We start from the raw sequence: 20,635 nt of genomic DNA on the forward strand, positions 1-20,635 counted from the left end.
CAACTAATTAAATACAACTTTATGAAGCAGGGCTTTTGTTAGTCCTACCCTCATTTAAACAGAGACCAAATGATTACAGGGCTAGGTGTCTTTCCCCTTACTAACCCAACAAGTCAAAAAGAGATGTTCATTCTAGGGCAAAAAAGGAGGTCAAAGTTAAACTAATTTTGCACTTCTTTTCTACACATATTCTCTAAAATCTCTGTAACCAGGAAGGAAGACGTGTTCAGTACTCTAATTCCTTTAAAAAATAAAAGAATTGTAAATGACAACACACTTAACACAAAATTTGAATTAACTTTATTTCCCCTACCATCAACAACTTCTCTGCATGGAATTTTAAAGCAACAAAGTAAAATAAAATCCCCCAAATGACAAGGTATCAGAAATCCAGATTTCATTACACTTTAAATGTTCAGCCATTTTATTGGTCTGTAAAAGAACCATCATCTGGGTCAAAAATGAATTCTATAAATCAAAGAATATTCTACACTTTGGAAAAGAAAACCAGCAGTAACATTCTCACTGAATATTGTAAATTACACTTTTCTTCATAAAAGGTACATACTATTCTGCACTTTTCCACCAAAAGCAGTGGTGTAAGTTATGCTTGTTTATAAAAAAAGTTAAATCCTGTGGCAGGAAAAACCCTTTCTCTTTCACTTTTACTAAACAACTGGAGAAAATTTTCAAGTCTATATAAAGTTGCCTATAAGCTGGAAAGTGAACGTGTTCAATCTCCATTTATATTTTAGTGCATTTTTTGACAACTGTCACATCTTTTAAGTAAGAAAATTCAAATAGCATCAGAGTGTTTCATCAAATGCTTAAGGGATTAAAACAATATGGAGCAGAGGACAAAATCACTGTGATAGATGAAACTGTTACAAAATGAGAGAAGTCCAGGCAAAGTTTACAAATCCTTTGTCATTTTGAAGAGTCACAGAAAATGAACTTTGGACACCTGTCCACTAAGGTTTTTCCCTTAATCTTTGACACATGTAAACACAGTGCTGACCTCTGAACTGAGGTACAAACCCCATCCCGGTAAGCAACATCCTGTGCAGTTGCCATGATTTCCAAAGGATATAAATTTAGCCCTTGAATGAACAATGTATGCGATCTGCTCTGTAAGTACCTGGTGAAAACAACTGCTACCAGCAGCAATAATATGTCAACATAAAAAAACTATCTGAATCAGTTACTCAGAGGTTTATCTTTAAAACAGCAGCTTCTTTTTAGAGCAAACAGTAAGCAACAGAAAATGAACATTTGATGAAACATTCTTTGCACTGAAGAAACATGAAAATAAATATAATTAAAAGACGTAAAATTACGTTTCTAATACCTCTCTCTCAGACCTGTACTAGTTTACCGATTCAAGGAGTCCGTATCACATTTTGTCATTTGTAATTTATATATTGCTAGTTGGGTAATTCGAATAAAACGCAGGTCTTGTAAAAGAATAAAAATATTGACAGGTATGCATGTGCCAGGGACCAAATTAGAGGGTTCTTTGGTGCAGTTAGTCCAAATTCTCAGATTTGAAGGGTAATATGTACCAATAAAACCCTGCTGTTAGGCATGTACAGCAGCGCTCTGTCTTGCTTCACATCACAAATTGAAAACAGCTGTTCTCAGTAAGCCAATTTTATTGTTTACATCAGGCATTGCCATACAATGTTTGTGCATTAACCTGGCTCGGCGACGGCTCTGTACCTCGGTTACTGTGAAACATGACACGAGCTAAAGGCAAAGACCGGTTCTCACGAGGACAACTGCTTCAAGTCAGGAACCAGAACAGTGTTATTTAAACAGTCTTCTTAGATATTTTCTTGCCTTTCTTAAAAACAAGCTTATTTTTAATGTAGCCACGCTTCCTTTTCGTAGTCTAAAAAGAAACAGAACATAGGTGTTAAGTGCAGGTCTCCCCCAGGTTAAATATACACACATGGTTTACTGCACTGTGACGAAGAGTGTCTAACAAACGCTTAGCTCTTCCTCCAGCTGGACTTCCTCCTGGAACAAGTGCCAAGTACGCTGAAAGAGCCAAGAGGACTGGACCAGGTCCCTGGCTTTCAGAGAAAGGAGTGCGGAGCATCCTCAGATGCGTGGCACAAGCCCTCACCATCAGGTCGACGAGCCCCACCTCCCTCTGTTACGGATGCTTGTAAATGCTTAGCTGTAGTGATACACTTCCAGGCATGATAGAATCTAACACTAAGCTAAGGAATCAGAAAATGTTAATGCTGCTCCTGGGATAGCCTCCAAGAAATCAGCTGTGTGTCAAAAATACAAAGCAACCTTTGGAGGCCGAGTTTTCTTATCTGTAAAATAAGGATAACTGTCCCTATTTATGGAAAATAAATAAAATTACTTGACACATTCTCTAATTTAGACAGAAAAACAGCACTTAAAAATGAGAAGCAAAACAAAAACCAAACACCTAAGGGGGGGGGCTTAACATTCCTCAAGTTTCATAGATCTTTTAAAAATAAATTTTTCTTAACACTTCTGGATCCCACTAAAATACTTTCAATAGATGTTTTCTGGTATATATATTAAAAAATTACTACAAATGTGGTGGCAAAAATTATTACAAAAATGTAATGTTAGAATCCTACAAGATAAATCATATAGGCACATGTATCTGCCAATTTGAAATATCGACATATTGATAAAAGCAAATATTTTTTTGGAAACAATTTAATGTAACATCAAAGCACTGGCTTAGCAGAAGCTAAAGATTCAAGATATTGATCCCTCAATTCAATTTTCACATTTAAATACAACTCTTGAAAGAGGTTTCAGAAATCTAGGGTATATCCTGTATCATGTACATTTATTTATGATGTTCAGTTTAAAACAATTTATAATTTTTTTCTAACAGGGAAAATACAAAGCAAAATGCAATGCATATCAAAGTTACAAAAATTAACTTTAGATATGCTCACAATATATGTTACCTTATTATTAGCTTACTTAAGGCAAAAAGTTAAAAAGTTCAGAGAGCACAATTTAAAAAAATTCAAACCAGGACAAGGAGCTACTAGTTTCTCTCTCATCATTACCTACCGAGTTCTAACGTGAAAGCTTTTCTGTTAGAGCATGTAAAATGGCCCAGGTCTACGCAATGTATGTGAAACTGGGCGCTCACAGTACTGTTTTCGCTCTGTGGGCAGTAAGCCATGGCAGTCTTTTCTGTAGCCCTGGACTACAACCCTAGAGTCTCAGGCGTATCGGCTCTGCAGGGGCAGAACAACTCCCAGAACGGCTACTGTACCGGCATCCCCAGCTCTGGAGTAAAACCGGGCTGGAGAGAGCAAAGCCAACAACAGCACTCCTTCAGTGCTGGTACAAAACAGAACAGAAAGCAGAAATTCAAAATCCACGTTGTCGGCTACGACAGGATATGTTTTGGGCACAGAAGTGAGACTATGAAAAGTTTTTATTTATCCATCCATTTATTTGGGGCAAATGACAGGAAGACAAAAGAGGACAGAACGAGAGAATTCACTAATCAGTGAGACAAGTTCAATGGTCTTGTTTTTCAGAAAAAGCAGACCATAACTGAGCTTAGATGGTTTAGGAATAAACTGCCTGACACGAGCAGCATTTGCTTTAACTTCTGCACTGATGTGACCCACCAGTTTCTCCTACCACATGCCTTTGAAAAACCAGGTCATTTAATCCTTCATCTGATGTAACTATTAAAGTAAATTTGAGTGTCAGCTGTACGGCATTTTAATTCATTAGTCTAGATATGCTAATCTGTATCTGGCACAGAGGATTCATTTAAAAAGTTTCTGTTTACATAGTACAAACTGAAATAATCTGTATTCTGAATATATTTGAAGTAACATAAAAGGATAACTGCTTCAATGACTTAAAATACAGTAGCCTCCTCTTATCCAGTTTCAGTTATCCTTGGTCTGAAAATATTAAATGGAAAATTCCAGATTTTGTGCCATTCTGAGTACTGTGATGAAATCTCGTGCTACCCGCCCACCGCACCAGGCACATGAATCACCCCTCTGCCAGCATCTCCAGGCTGTACACGCTCCCCGCTTACTAGTCACCTAGTAGCCGTCCTGGTTATCAGATCGACTGTCCTGCTATCAAAGCTTGTGTTTAAATAAGTCTCGTTTGTCTTAATGGCCCGGAAGCGCACGCAGTGACTCTGGCAATTCCGACAGGCACAGAGAACCGTGTAAAGCGCTTCCTTAAGTGAAAGGTATGCATGTGCAGCAAACAACATAGTATAATACAGGGTTTGGTACTACCTGCAGTTTTATGATGAATGGATGAAAATGCAATAAAAATTTGCTTTGACCAAGATGAGGAACCAATCATAATTGTATCACTTGAGTGTCTGGCATCCTTACTTTAACAAAGGTTCAGAAAGTGATAGCCAACGGCAAATCTCACTTTACAAATTCAGTTTTACTAATGGAAGTTAGTCAACTAAAGCCAGAAAGACTGGAAAACCCTCAGCTTTGTTACTGATAACCACTATGCAATCCAGAAAAAGGTGCCAGTTGGGATATCTGAGCTGCTCAGTTTGAAAGAAACGTCCCTAGCAGAGTAACTTGATGTTTACTTTGTACACAAGCAATAGTTTTTATAGACCTGGCAAGTGGAAATTAGCAATTTTCAGTAATTACTTTTCAGACACTAACAAGACTTTCACTTGACACCCACCTTCTTTGACAAATATTTCTGTTTGGGGAAAATGTTGGTGACTCGAGGTTTGTGGTCCAGTGTCTCCCTGTTATCAGGTGCTTTCACTTTATATATCCTTACGAGCCAGTGTTCTGATGTAAAGGCCTCCTCCAAATGCTTGAATTTAATGTCCTTGTTTCCAATCTCAGCATTACGTGTTCGATCAAAACCTGGGGGTGTACGAAAATCCAGCTGCAAAAGTGACCATATTAGATGTCAACCATTTTGGAAACCATTCGGTATTTGAATGTAGAAAATGTTATCAGAATAAAATTCTCCCTTTTTAACAGGAAAACAGGATTAGAGCAATAATATCACAACAGTTCTCACATGCTGCTAACTCCGTAGATAGGAAGAAATCAGGAAGAGAGACACTGATGTACTTACTTAGTGTCTCTCTTCCTGATTTCTTCCTAAGTACATCAGAATTAGTCTCACTGAATCCTTAAGAGTGGATGAGAAGCCTGCAGGCATAAAAAAACCAAAACAGCAAAATGAAAGCCATCCAAGCCCTTTTATAGGCGCCGCCAGAGAACACGCAGAAGGGACTAGGTGCCTCGGGTCCTGCACTATTTGTGCTCTCAGCCTGGAAGTTCTCTCGACTCTTCTGCATGGCCGGCTCGCTATCCTCTGGTCGCAGCCCAAATGCCAGCTCTTCAAGGAAGCATTTCCTTCTTTTCCTTTTATTTTTAAATATTTAAAAGATAGGCCCTGGCCGGTTGGCTCAGTGGTAGAGCGTCGGCCTGGTGTGCAGAATTCCCGGGTTCGATTCCCGGCCAGGGCACACAGGAGAAGCGCCCATCTGCTTCTCCACCCCTCCCCCCCTCCTTCCTCTCTGTCTCTCTCTTCCCCTCCCGCAGCCAAGGCTCCATTGGAGCAAAGATGGCCCGGGCGCTGGGGATGGCTCCTTGGCCTCTGCCCCAGGCGCTAGAGTGGCTCTGGTTGCGACAGAGCGACGCCCTGGAGGGGCAGAGCATCGCCCCCTGGTGGGCGTGCCGGGTGGATCCCGGTTGGGCGCATGCGGGAGTCTGTCTGACTGTCTCTCCCTGTTTCCAGTTTCAGAGAAATAAAAAAAAAAAAGATACACTTTAATCACTGATGTAAAATTAGGTCAATGATTAAAGTATTAACTTATTTATTTTTTTAACTGATTTACTTTATATTATCAATTAGTACTGATTTACACAACCCCCAAACATTTTCTTGAGTTGGGTGGTAGAAAAATCTCCTTCATTGTTCCCTTACCTTTCACTCTATAGTGTTCATTGCTAAAAGTTGTTTTTTATTTTTAAAATTACCTGAATCCTCCACTCGATGTAAGCTGCATTATTACTTTATCTTAGTTAGTGTGGCTTTATCTCCTCAGTGTTATTTGTTAAATAAATACACAAGAATACTAGATCCTGAAAGCAGGAGCTATCGATTAAGTTTAAAAAAGTAGACCAAGGGAGGACTTACGATGAATAGAGAGTAAAATACTAGGGAGAGATCTTAAATTCTCAGACTAAGTTTATGTTGACACACACAGCATAAGTGAATTCAACTTTAAAACAAAAACTAAATCTACCCTAACGAGGGAGTTACTTGTTCACGCATATCCATACAATAGAAAAGTTATACTTCCTGTCTTAAACAGGTATTATACTTGAGTAGGGAAGGCATCAAAATGAATACATGCTAGAGCATGGCTTAAAACGGTTGATAAAGGACAGAAAGAAAGCATCTTTGCTGCAATCATGAGTGAACAGAGAAACTAATCTTTGACCTACTTCTGAGGGAGCTAAGTATTATGGCTTAAATGCTTCTTCCTTAACATGAGTTTAGAAACAAGGCAGCGCCTGGAGAAATCAAACAAAAACCTAAATCTAGTAGTAAAGTCAGTGTTTTTAAAGCTATCAGCAGAGTAATTCCAAATCATAGTGATGAACAGATATCTTCATCTCCCTGGTGTCTGCATAAAATTAAACAAGCAATTTTTTGCCCTGGTTGAGTAGCTCAGTTGGATAGAGTCTTGTCCTGATATGCTAAGGTTGCAAGTTCGATCCCCAGGCAGGACACACAAGAATCAACCAATGAATGCATAAATAAGTGAAACAATAAATCAGTGCTGCTTTCTTTTCCTCTCTATCCCTTCCTCTTTCTCTAAAATCAATAAATTAAACTTTTTTTCTTTCTCCCTCCTAGTATATCCTAGTATCAACTTAACCAGAATGCAACATAGAAAAAGGTAGTTTTCTTTGAAATCTTGCTGTGTGTGAGGCTTTAACTGTGTTTTATAGTCATGCAATCTAAGAGCCATACGAGTTTTAGAAATCAAGTCATCAGTCCAACCACCATTATACACAGAACAGGATAAAAGAACAAGCCCAGGGAGCGTGTGACTTGTCCAAGGGTAGATCTAAAATCCAGGTATTATCACAGCAATCCCATCGTCTGTTCTTTTTGCCACAATACCTCTTTGCACATTCATTCATTTTGTGGACCCTTAAACTTTTGTATCACACGATTCCAATTTTCTAGGAAACTCTAACCCAGATAGTCCTAGCTATCTGTGGCAATGGGAACAGGGACAGAATGAATATCTGAAGTGTCCATGTAATTCAACTTGTTAATTCCAGGCTTTCCCTCACAAGCACCAAAGTAATCTACTTAAGATCACACTGTTTCCTAAGCTGGAAGACCTCTTTCTTCCCTGGCAGGCCAATGTCTTCAGAAACGAGGAGGTCAGAAGGTGGGATGGCAAGTAAAGGATAAATCTGAGTCTAGTATTAGCATTTTAGAAAGAAATCTATGATCTAAAATCTCCCCCTAATTATTCATCTATAAGTTTCAGAAATCTTAATTTAATAGGGGGTGTGGTTTGGGAGGTCAGAGGCAAATCTTTAGATAAGCACATTTTTCTTTATAGCATAACCAAAACATTATTCTGTTTTATAAAAATAAGACTACTTTTAAAATATTCCTTTAAAAAAAGATTATAGAAAACTGATGTAACTAACCTGCATTTCCCCAAATCTGTAATACGACATTTTATACATAAGGCAATTCAATAAAGTGGGGGATCCTGCTTTGTCTACACGAAATTCTCCTTGTGGGGTGAAATAGTCACTTTCCTACAAGAAAGAAACGAGAGGTTTGGGTCAGTTCAACTTAACACATTCAAATCTCCAGCCCTCCCCATTTCCCTATAAGAACTAGCTTTCAGAGTGTATTCATAAAGCTGCATTTAGTTACACTGCAAAAAAAATACTGTATCAGAGGTCTAATTTATAAGTTTAATGTGATCCCTAAAAAACCCCCCAAAACTATCATGAGTGTTTTTAAAAGCTGAATCTAGAAATCATTTATAAAAGATGAGAATGGTACCAAAACTATGGTTTTAATAGTAGGTAAGTTCACTCTCTCCACTGCCCCATCCTTCAACCCCATTACTCCTTTGCAGACTTTTCTTCATTTGTTCTTTATTTTTCCACAGGAACTCTAAAATCAGTTCCTTACTTGGGGAGGAGAGTGTTTAGAAATTCCTAGAGTAATTTTTACTGGGATCTCATGAAATTTATACACTGACCTCTAAAAGGCCAATAAGGCACTATGAATAGAAATTCCTAGTTTGTGAACTTATCCTACAGAGATACTTGACTGTTTATGAGACTAAGAACTGGAAACAACCTAAATGTCCACCAGTAGGGACAGGTTAAATAAATCACAGTGCACACAAACAGTGGAATCAACGGAATACACTTTGCCAATGTAAAAAAAAGGAATGAGGAAGGCTCTCCATAGTCTAATACAGAAAAATCTCCAAGATATATTGTAAAATGAAAAAAGAACATGGTTATATATTTTGCTACTACACCTGTTTGAATAAGAATCGTAAAATAAGTGATTGCCATGGGGTTTTTTTTGGGGGGGCACTTAAAAACTTTATATTTTACTTCTGAACCACGTGACTATATTACCTATTCATAAAGTTTAAAAATACTGAATTTAAAAAGAAATTTAGAATTTCTATATAAATGTTCAAGGCATATATCTGGATCCAACATGTGCCACAGTTTTAACACTGCTAAAAGAAATCCATATGAAAATCACACACTGAAAAATTAAGATTAATTTACTACAAGGAAATATTGTTTATTAATCATGGTAAAGTGAAAATGTCACAGCATTTATTTACATTTGAACAGGAAATGTGGGGCTTTACCCATCCCCGTCACATGAAACACATGCATTAATTCTCCCAAAAGGCTCTTTTGTTCCACATCAGAGGTGAACTCAGTCCCATCTTCTGTGACTTCATCATTAAACCACAGTGCTGGGTGTTCATCCTCTAAGAGCTCACAACTGAGTGGGAGATAGGACAGAATCTACCTATGAAACAGCCTGTATGTGATTTGACGAGGAGTACATACATACATACATGTATGTACCAGAGAAGAGCTTCTAGAGGGGACTAATCTGTGGTAGGATGCTATCCCAAGAAAGAGAAGAATATAAACTCCAGGTGTTAGATAAGTCAAATTTTATACCATTACCTTATCATAGAGATTATTATGTGCCAGCAACGAGGCTGAGGCTTCACCTACATTACTACAAAGTCTCATAACAGCATTACAAGTGAATTATTCCTGGCATCCCTATTAGTGATATCTGAGGCTACCTTAATTACCATTATAACACCAGAACTTAAAACAAGACCCAGTGCTCAAAGTACGTAATGCTGACTGGCGAAAAATAACTTGCCCATAGCTCCAAGCTGACATTGGCAAGGGTTTTAGTTCTAATTGACATCTGTCTGGTTTCAAGTCTCTTCTTAATCCACTGAAGGCTCTTACACTGTCCAATGACATGATCAATGTCATGTTAGGGCTGAGAGAGGGAACAAGACTAAAGTCAAAGATAGCAATTTCAAGATTACTGTTCTATATATTTCAGGTTTAAGATCAGAAGGGTAACAGATTGGAAACGATGGAAAGAAAGGGCAGAATTGAGAGGCTGTGAAGTAGTCAAAGCAAGAGTCTTGACAAGGATTTGTTTCAGAGCAGAGAACGGAGTACAGACATGAATTTCAAGTTTTAAAACTGGGAACATGCTTAGAGCACCTTAATTAATAGTAAAGTCAGAGTGAGAGTCTAATTTCGGGGATAAAATAATGAAAACAAATACTATGCAATTAGCAAGGTAAGAGAATTACTTGGACACTGTGAACAGCCATTCACACACCTGAACTAACAGCTTCTTACCCGGATGTCTTTTGGATGTTCCCCTTCAGCTATCCTAACCATCCAGAGAAATTTGTTGATGTCATCACCAGAATAGCCAATAACCCCTCCAAAAATAACCAAAACATAATCTACATCCAGACTCCTCATGATTTTATAGGCTGCTGTTTCATTGGAAGACATAGCTTTTCCCACCTACAGGAAAAAAAATAATAAAACAAGGGTACTTAGTCCCACAATATGCTAAAGAAGAAATGTACATTAACATGGAGTACGCCTCAAGAATCTGACTTGCATGGAATTCTTTTTATAGAAATTATCTGCTATGAATTCAACAAATTTAATTGAGATTTAGAAGTACCTCACCTCACTCATTATTATAATCAGTTATAGCAGATATGTCAAAATCAGAACACATGTTCTAATATTTTGCTAATAATTGTTTCATGAAATTAACATTTTAATATAAAAGCAGGCAAGCTTAAAATAGAATTTTTCATTACCCCAAGGCCAGGTATGACCAGCCATTTAGCTAGCACAAATATATTCTCCTCAGTCTACCAGACATCTGATGATTAACTACACTAATTCAAATAAAACTCATCTGGTTAACACCCATTATCTATATCAAATCTTTAAAAAACAGACAGGTGATTAATTTATGTAAATTAGTTATTTAATAGAGTGAACATAATTTGAATACAGTGCATTTGTTTTACATTTGCAAATAATTATCTTATTATAAAATGGAAAATAGAAGTCAGATTTAGTGTGCTAAAAGTTTCAGATTTTGCCTAATTCTCCAATGAGCTAACATCATGAGAGATGATATATCAGAAATCAGACTACAATTCTGAATGATACTTAAATAAGGAAATACCATTCTTACAGACAAATATGGGTAACCTGAACACACTTTATGGAATGAATGTACAAAGAGAAATTTTGAGAATTCAGCAAGCAAAGAGTACTTTCACCTGTATTTACCTTTCTTAATCACAAGTGAAGCCTCATTGCTAGTAGTAAAGATTTCTAATTCTGACCTCTTGTTTCTCAGATTCTTACCAGTGCGATGTGGCTGTTATTCCACGTGTTGTTGTCCACCAGAGTAGTTCTGTTGGCCATCCCAGCTATCTGATAGCCATAATCCCACCAAGACATCACTCGGGCATGTTCATCTGTGTTTTGCCTTAGCCAAAAGTAAGCTTCTCTAAAATCATCTAAGATATTTCTGGTGCTGAAAAGAATTACAATATTCTTTTAAATGAGATCTTATAAATGTGAAGAGGGTAACTTAAAATCTTGAGATTAAGCCATTGAATTAATTACACATTTTAAGGATGGTCTTTTAAAACCTCAAAGATGGGGGGTGAGGGGATTAGAGAAATCAATAAAGAGCTATACTAATGCTTCCTAAACTTTAATATGCACACAGATCACCTGGGTATCTTATAAAAAGCAGATTCTGGGTTAGTAGTTCTGGGATGGGGCCCGATACTTTGCAAGTCTAACAAGCACCCAAAGGAAGCAGAAGCTGGGGTGGCAACACATACATCAGCTGTTCTTCCATTTTAGCTGCATTATGAGAACCCAGAGGGCCGATTCAACCAGTCTGCTAAGCTCCACCCTCAGGTTTCTGGTTCAGTAGGTTTACAGGGTTCAAGAATTTGCTTTTTTTGTTTTAATTTGCACTTCTGGCCCTGGCCAGTTGGCTCAGTGGATAGAGCATTGATCTGGCATGCGGAAATCCCAGGTTCAATCCCTGGTCAGGGCACACATGAGAAGCAACCATCTGCTTCTCTCCCTCTTCTCCTCCTGCAGCCAGTGCCTCATAGGTCAGCTGACTTGAGTGCCGGCCCTGGAAAGGGTTTGCCAGGTGGATCCCGGTCAGGGTGCATGTGGGGGTCTCTATCAGCCTTCCTCTCATTAAAAATAAAAGAATCTGCATTTCTAACAGGCTTCCTGGTAATAATGCTGCTGTACAGCAGGTCCTTGAATAACATTCCTTATAACGCTGATGAGATGTGACAGGAACTGAACATTAGCTTATGGTAAAACTGGTTTTATTATACATTGTTTTACTTAAAAACCACAGAACCTATCTATGATCTATGATGTTAAATAATGTACTATATATCCAACAATCACATTTTCAGAAAAAATAATGTATATGTTATGAATGCAAAGATATTCTGGACAAGAACATAGAATACAATGATATACCAAAGCGGGAGGCAGAGAAGAAGGCCGTAAGAAAAACATGGTAGAGTCAAATGCAGAGTCTCACAAACATTCTATTTTCTGAATTAACCATTGAGACAGAAAAGGGGTGAGAGGTATAAATTCCTTTCGTAGTCCATTTTTCTTACCCATCATGATTATAAGAGGCCAGGACCACACTTGGACTGGAGTAGGCATTGCTTGTGACCCAAGTACAGTGGACTGCAAACATCATCAACAGCATCAGCATCAACATGGTGACAATGCTTTTTATATTAGGACCTAATCCCTCTTCAGTTTTTTCCTGTTCAGTTACATGCTTCCTCACTTTCCCAGCCTGAAGATACAAAAAAACTGGTTAAACAAACACATTGTTTGATTTTGTTTTATTGAGACATTCAAGAGGAAAAGTTGGAAGCTTGTTAATCTGTCAATTTAATTCTTTGAGAAGAACAATGTGTAACCGTCAGGTATCCTTGTGAGAGTGATACAAGGTAGAGTCTCAAGTCAAATGGGAATTAAGTGGTTTCCTAGGATCACACCCAATTCAAGAGCTGATCACAGACCAATGTATCTCCAGCAAGAAGCTGCTCTCAAACCCAGCAGTCCCTATGTTTTACTTAAATAAAAAGGAGATAACCAAATGCACTCATTCTGGCATGCTTTTCTTACAAAACCTGAATTCCTCCTCCTGCAAATGACACTGTCCAAGTACAATCCAGATCACATAGAACTTTATAGTATAAACAAAACTGCATTATCAGACTTGATTTTCCAATTTCCAAACCCCAAAACCTTCCAAACCCCAAAACCTTGTTAAAATTAACATTATATTCTTAAAACAATAAAATAACTCCCACCAAAAAACCAGAATAGAGAACAGAGCAGTCATACGTTGTAAATTGCAAGGCTAATAAAGAAACCGCAAAATAAAACATAACCACAAACACAAAAGCAGGTAATGTGTTATTAACAAATCTGTATGAATTATACTGGACCTATAGAAAGGAAAGCTATTCAAAATTAATACTTATCCTGGGAAGTTTAGTTGCTTATTGGTATTTAAAAACCTAGTTAATATTCAGATAAAGTTTAATATGCTACCCAAGACAAGTACTCTAATATTTATGTCTTTTTCAATTTGCACTAAATATAATCTATTACCTGAGAAATTAAAAGTAAATTACATTATATCAGCTATCTGCCTAGTCTAACAAATTGGAGGCTTTCTCTTTTTTTAAAAGCATGTATCCCTTTATTTTATTATTCAATCAATCAACTACTTTAAAACTTTACATTGACTATAAGCCTCAAGGATAAGCACTTGTGCACATGGTTTCAGAAAGTTTACAAATGCTCAATTTTATGTAATTTAGTAATTTAGAGAACTAGGTGTTTGCTCTCAGAAACAGAGGGATTTTAGATAACACCTGACCAAAATGAAATGAGAATTCCTGTTCTGATTACATTCTATTTTCTTATTCTGAGCTAAAAGACCAACCAGGATTCAAATTTTAAGGCAAACAGTAGAGACCAACTAGAAATGTCAGTTTGTCTAAATCCTGTTTAATCAAATTTCTTAGTATTTATAGTTCCTACTGAAGTGGAAAAATAAAGCACACAAAAAATTTAGACTTGACTTTACATTCCTCACCTTATCATACAAATTTCCTGGGTTTCTTTTGTCATCCTCATCACTGCTGTCCTCCACAGGTGGGTTTTCCCTTTTCATGTCATCCCCCAAATAGTGCTCAAAAACATTGGAGAAGGCGATTGCAGACAGCATACAGACGACGGGAGTCAAAGTCAACATCAGCCGCACCATCACGCCAGCAAAGTAGACAGCGCTGATCGCATACAGAGCAACTGCAGAGACAAGTGCTCGTACATCACCACAGAAGTGTTCTCAGGAAACAACTTAGTATTTACTACCACATTCTAAACCACATGTGAAAGAGGCATCTCAAAAAACACTTGTTTTTAAATTGATAATACTGATCAAATTATTTAATAGTCATATTTATAAATTATAGCCAATGTTGGCTAAAACACCATGTATCCACAATGTGTCATGATTTAAATTTACTGCATTTTCCCATGTATAAGACACACTCTTTTTCAAAAACTTTGGGGTCTAAAAACAGGGTTCGTCTTATACAGTGGTTGTAGATTTTTTTACTTGCATTTCCCACTTTTTCGCATGGATGAGGAGTTGTATGAATTTTATCATGAATAAAACTTGAGTTCAATAACTTTATGTAATACATTTTTTTTCAAATTTCAGGCCCCCAAATTAAGGTGTGTCTTATACATGGGAGCGTCTTATATGTGGGTGTGTCTTATACATGGGGGAATACGGTAAGTACAGTTATTATGGGGAATGAGACAATTCATTATTTGTCAAGAGCAACACATATTAGAAAACCCATAGTTGACGGATGAAACATATTTGAGAAATTATATTATCAGGCAGAGTAAGTTTATAGAATCAAAGTCTGTGAAAAGCTAGTGCCAATATCTGGCATAAAACTTGCTTTAAAGTAAAAATAGGATAAGAATAATATAATTTTCTAGCTAAAAGAGGAACTTGTAAAGTTACTGTGTTAGAGACTTTTAAAAAAATTTGAATGTATTTCCCAAAAGCCAAAGCCTTCCACATAATGTACTAAGCACAGGGAAAGGCTCTACCATTTCAGGCTGAAGGCTCTAAGACTTTATAAAGTGAGTCAGCTGAGCTTCTATCTCATGTGCAGTTAGTTAAAATTTAATTTTCTGACAAAAAAATACATGTATTACACCATGTTCTTAACTGTACTGCTCAATAATTATATATACACACAGCAATGAAATTACCACCCATATCAAAATACAGAACCCCCTCAGAAAGGTCCCTCATGCCTCTTCAGTCAAAAGCTGCCCCCCATTCCTATAAAGGTAATCAGTATTTGGACTTTCAAGCAGTAATTTAGTTTTCCTATTCTTGAACTTTATTTTAAAAATTAAATAAAGATACTCTCTTTTGTACTGGTATTTTAATTTACCCATGCTACTCTTTTATTAATAGCTATGTTGTATTCCTTGTACAAATACATCAAAATTTATTTATCTATTACACTGTTAACAACCTTTGGAATGTTTCTAATTAGGAGCTATTATGAATAAAGTTGCTATGTGTATTATTTAACATTTCCTTCCTTGGACATAGGCAGTCACTTCTCTTGGGATCAGAATTGCTAACTCATGAGATGGGCAGTATGTTTAAGCTAAATCTTTTTTAATGAGGCAATGTTAAAATGGGCTTCTCCAGAGGCATTGGTCTATATAAACAAGAGTGAGTGTTATCCTTTGCTTAGAACTTAGGATGGTGCTATTTTATTTTCTCTGGACTTCACTGAAATAGTAATGTGAGTGTCACTCATGGTCTGGGCCCCATACTTGTGTAAGTTCATGTTCTGGTACTACAAATTATTTACTGTGTGACTCCGTGTCTGTTGCTTTTTTGCAGTTTCAGTTTTCTCATATGCACAACAGACACAGCATATATTTTGTGGTGACTGATCAATGCTTATTTTGTCCATTTACAGTTTGATTTCAGACCCTAAAAACTTCCCTTTAAAAAACTTGTATTTCTAAGTCTTATTAGTTGAAAACTTATGAAAACCAATCAGTAAAGAGGATGCTTACTTAAAGGTGATTATAATTTCCAATTTTTAGACACAGAATGTAATAATAATCTCTCAGAAAAATGTAGTACATTGAATGAAAGTATTATATACTAGTCCTAAGTTAAAATAGTTAATATATATAGTGAGCCTGACCAGGTGGTGGCGCAGTGGATCAAGTGTTGGACTGGGATGCGGAGGACCCAGGTTCAAAACCCCGAGGTCACCAGTTTGAGCATGGGCTCATCTGGTTGAGCAAGATTCACCAGCTTGAGCCCAAGTTTGCTGGCTTAAGCAACGGGTCACTCGGTCTGCTGTAGCCCCGTCAAGGCACATATAAGAAAGCAATCAACGAACTAAAGTGCTGCAACGAAGAATGATGCTTCTCATCTCTCTCCCTTCCAGTCTGTCCCTATATGTCCCTCTCTTTGTCACAAAAAATATATCTATATATATAATGAAAATTCACTAGGTTGTTCCTAAATAAGGGAAGAAATTTATCTTGATTATGCAGTTATGCAAAACATAAAACTTTAAAGTGCAGTAATAATGAAATAATTGTTCTAAATCTAAGTATTTATTGAAGATCTCTTACCAAATACTCTTTCATCGTTGATATTTTTAATGCAGAACCACAGGCCTGCTGGGAAGGTACATACAAGAATATGTAGATCAAAGAAGAAAGACACCCAAGTTGTAGGCTGATGCTCAGACACTGATGCAATAATTGGAATATGTATTTTTGCATACCTGGTATTCAAAAAAGTTAATATTTAAAATTAAATAAAATCCTTTTAGATGAAAAAATTTCTTTGATTATATATATGATTCCTATTTTCCATCTCTTCTCACTTAAAAGTATATTCTAACATAACCTGTTGCTTTGGATTAATCCACACTGATAAACTAAAACTAATATGCCATCCCTAAAACTGGGAGAATTATCTAAGGCTAGTTATATTACTAAAATGTTGGCTCTGACTTTTCATACAAAAATCTTTGCTAAAATAGAAATTTGTTCTGCGGTTTAGTTTAGCACCGCCTACACTTCACTACATTTTTTACTTATTTACTAGCAGAAATACCTTATTCAGTAAGATACCATATTATCTTAACAAAATAATGGTAGTGTCTGGTGAGGAAAATAGAAAGGACAGGACAAATTACTCCTGAAATGTCTTGAGATTCCAAAATATTCAGTGCATTATAATTTAGAAAGCAAGAATAAGTATGACTGACAAAAATTTAATCTAGTAATTTAGGTAATCGGAATAACTGTCTACAACTGGGGACTTTCTTCAAATGCTCTGGTGATCCACTGGCTGATCTCTTCAATTATTTTCAAATGTTAGTTTCAGTCAATGACATATATTTATTTATGCCTTTAAATTAGACCTTTTGGCAGGCCCATTCAATAAAATCAAGATAGGTTTAATGGGGGCCATACAGGGAGTAACAAAGAAGACAAAACATCAGGAACAGGGAAGAGAGGTAAATTAGCTAGTTCTTTTCTCATTCTTAGGAAAGCAAGTTTCATTGAATTACTTGTCTAATTTAAAATAAAAATTTAAATTAATTCATTTTATAACAGCACTCTTAACACAAATATTCTCTAGTATATTTAACAGATTAAAATGTGGTATTAAAAAAAGTTAAAATTTTTCTTCACATCGATAGTAAATGGAATTATAACATAGCACCTAGCATTAATAATGAAAAGTAAGTATTACCAATTGATGGAAACTTTGAATGTATTGGTAAAAATAAAAATCAACCATTAAATTATACAAATGTTATCTGAAATGTTCTGAGAAAATGTTGCCCACACAGAACAGAAATATATGACTTATATATCATACTAAAGGTGCATTCCAAACAGGTATTATAATGAAGAAAAAATACAAGGGATTTGACATTTACTAAATTAGCATATATGATACTTGAAAATGTTGCCCAAGACTGATGGAGATGCTGACCATTCAGGAGCAGAGGGGAAAATGGTGTTTAATGAAGCCTATTCATCTATCAAGAGGATACTTGAAAGTAGATGACTTATCTGCACTCACCCAGTGTCCCACAGTGAGTAAAACCTGCCACTCCATGGGGCAATGTAACCTTGGAAGGAAAAACAAAGAGGAAATTAACTTGCTTTTTAATTGCTTTTGTTGGTTTTATGTTTACTGATTATTATGGATTAATTTAACCTATTATTAAAAGAATTTGTTTTATTTTGTAGGTGACATATTTCACAGGGCTGGCAGTCAAGATAAAATGTCAGTCATTAATATAAAAACAAATATCCATAGAGATTACATTTCCAGAGAAACACAAGTTAATAAAATTGTAGAAAGTTTTCTAATTTTCCCTTAAACTTCCAGTTGACTAGTAAAATAAAACTAAGACAGTAAGACAGCATTGGGTAACATTAAAAATGGGGAGGTGTCTAGATTATCTAATAAAGTTTGCCAGATTTACATGAATTATGAAGATGATTTTAAGCATTCATGCCTTTTCTCCTATCAATTCTTCATGATTTTTATGAGCTAGGCTAGTATCTTAATTTAACAGATGGAATACCATTAGAAAGAATTTGACTTCCTCTTGGGACTAGTAAAGTCATGATCAGAAAGTAATTTACAATCCAGAAGCAGACTGAACATTGGAAACTGAATTTTACACAGTTTGGGCCTATTCATCTATCAAGAGGATACCTGAAAGTAGATTTATCAGACCTGAATTGGCAAAACTAAGATTTTATTTTAAAATCACAATTTGTAATTCAATGCAGATTTTAGAAACTTTGACTATTATTTTCATATTGTTTGTATAGAATACAATCATAGTATTTGACTCTCTAGGATAAATCAAACATGTACAAAATTTGTAAAAGAATGAACTTTTTGAATAATCCAGAGACAAGAGTCACATCTACAGGTGGTGACACCTACCTGTATAAGTCAAATAGATGACACTAAGGAACACAGCACCTGCAGCTACTGATACACCCAAAAAGAAAAGGGTCTGGAACTCTTGTTTAGTTAATCGGTCTCTCAGATACTGCAAGAAAGCATAAGCTTGCAGCAATGCAAAGACACCTACAGAAAAAAGTCATATGAGATTCTCAGAAAACTGTACCATTTGTGACAGTCATTTCATCTAACCAACATTTTCTTTGTCAAGTGACAACCAATTAATACATATAAAAAATTCTGTTGTACATTAAAAAAAAAGATCAGACTCCCCATATATGAACCAGAGAAGAAAAATCTCATGTCAGTAACGAGCCTATTTAGAACATTAAATTCCTCCCTAAGTCCCATATTTTAATGACATTTTCTAGGGGGAAAAATAGGTATGTCTTTAAAAACAATCCTAAGATTTACTGAAGGAACGAATGACTTAGATCAGGGGAATCCTGATAATATACTTATTGTTGATAGTTGAGTGACGGTATGTGACCTTAACCACACACTTATATAAGATTCTAACTTAGTAGATATAAAGGGGAGTGCTAAGATAAAATTATAGCAGCAAGGTAAAAAGTATTTATTACCAAAATAAACAAAACACAATTCAAAAGCACTAGGTATAATACTAAACAAAGACATGAGAACCCAAACCCATCAGGAAGAATGTTTCTTTTAAAAAATTTAGTCAGAGGAGTTCTTTATTATAAATTTAATCTTAGAATGATTAAATATGTATCATCAATGATTTAGGTTTTAGGAAATATAATAATGTATATGCATAAAGAGTTGGGTGAAGGCCCTGGCCAGTTGGCTTACTGGATAGAGCGTTGGCCCAGTGTATGGACATCCCAGGTTCAAACATTGGGCCCGAGTGCTGAGGATAGCTCAGTTGGCCCCAGCACATCAGCCCCAGGCACTAAATATAGCTCGGTACTCTAGCATCAGTGCCAGGTAGGATTGCCAGGTGGATCCTGGTCTGGGCACATGCAAGAGTTTGTCTTACTATCTCCCCTCCTCTTAACTTAAAATGAAATGAATGAATGAATGAATGAATGAATGAATAAGAGTTGGGTGACTGGGTATCTACATAGACATTGCTATACACGATTGTATAATCAACACTGAATATGTATTTCTCAAATTACAACTTGGCAATTTCATATCACATGGGAAATGTAAGTAAAAGTATTTAACAGATTTGTAGGTGCTATATAATAGTAAGTTGTGGGTCCTTAATTTTCCCCCCCAAGATTCTCACTGATAATTTGATGATAAAAGCTACAGAACATCACCTCAGAAAGTTAAATATAACTGATATGTATAAAATGTTACAAATAAAATAACTCCCTATAGCTTTTGTATGGGCCATGGACCTTGTCTTGAGAATCCCTGATATAGACAGATCTCCCATTATTAACTGTGACCCAGATTAATAATGGCAAAGAACTCTACTTACGTAAAGAATTATATGTTTTTCTAATTAGTATAAAAGCTATTAATTCGTTAGTAGATATATAAAAATATTTTATTAAGAGGTAATGAACATAAAAATTAAATGTTCCATCAAAATTTGCTGAAATGAAAACTCAGTGGTACAGTACATCAGTGTACAAATACGGTTTAATATTAGTTTATACAAAGCAAATATTCAGTGTTTGCAAATAACATGAACTGTGCTCAAAGAGATGTTTTGCCTTTTCAGAACAGCAGTGGCTAGAAGATAGGCACTTTTGGGAATACAATAGAAGAAAGTCTCAATAAAACTGATATTTTCATTTTATAGTGATGTTTTAGAACCAATATGATGAGAATTAAAAACAAAGAAAAAAACCACTTCATT

The 20,635-nt window shown here is 36.1% G+C and overlaps 1 protein-coding gene across 1 annotated transcript in view; it reads right to left on the reverse strand.

The window, feature by feature from the left end:
* Positions 1-277: 277 nt before the first annotated feature.
* Positions 278-20,635, reverse strand: part of STT3B (STT3 oligosaccharyltransferase complex catalytic subunit B) — a 76,192-nt gene continuing 55,834 nt past the window's right edge. Inside the window, exons 7-16 of the mRNA XM_066244516.1 lie at positions 18,775-18,921; positions 17,893-17,941; positions 16,422-16,576; positions 13,819-14,030; positions 12,314-12,501; positions 11,010-11,181; positions 9,966-10,139; positions 7,722-7,835; positions 4,702-4,914; positions 278-1,891 (exon numbers count right to left, since the gene is read on the reverse strand). Of these exons, the coding sequence (XP_066100613.1) occupies positions 1,811-1,891; positions 4,702-4,914; positions 7,722-7,835; positions 9,966-10,139; positions 11,010-11,181; positions 12,314-12,501; positions 13,819-14,030; positions 16,422-16,576; positions 17,893-17,941; positions 18,775-18,921 (1,505 nt within the window). The 3' untranslated portion in view covers positions 278-1,810. The remainder of the gene's footprint in view (positions 1,892-4,701; positions 4,915-7,721; positions 7,836-9,965; positions 10,140-11,009; positions 11,182-12,313; positions 12,502-13,818; positions 14,031-16,421; positions 16,577-17,892; positions 17,942-18,774; positions 18,922-20,635) is intronic.

This window comes from Saccopteryx bilineata, chromosome 10 (genome assembly GCF_036850765.1).
Source record: "Saccopteryx bilineata isolate mSacBil1 chromosome 10, mSacBil1_pri_phased_curated, whole genome shotgun sequence".
NCBI lineage: Eukaryota > Metazoa > Chordata > Mammalia > Chiroptera > Emballonuridae > Saccopteryx > Saccopteryx bilineata.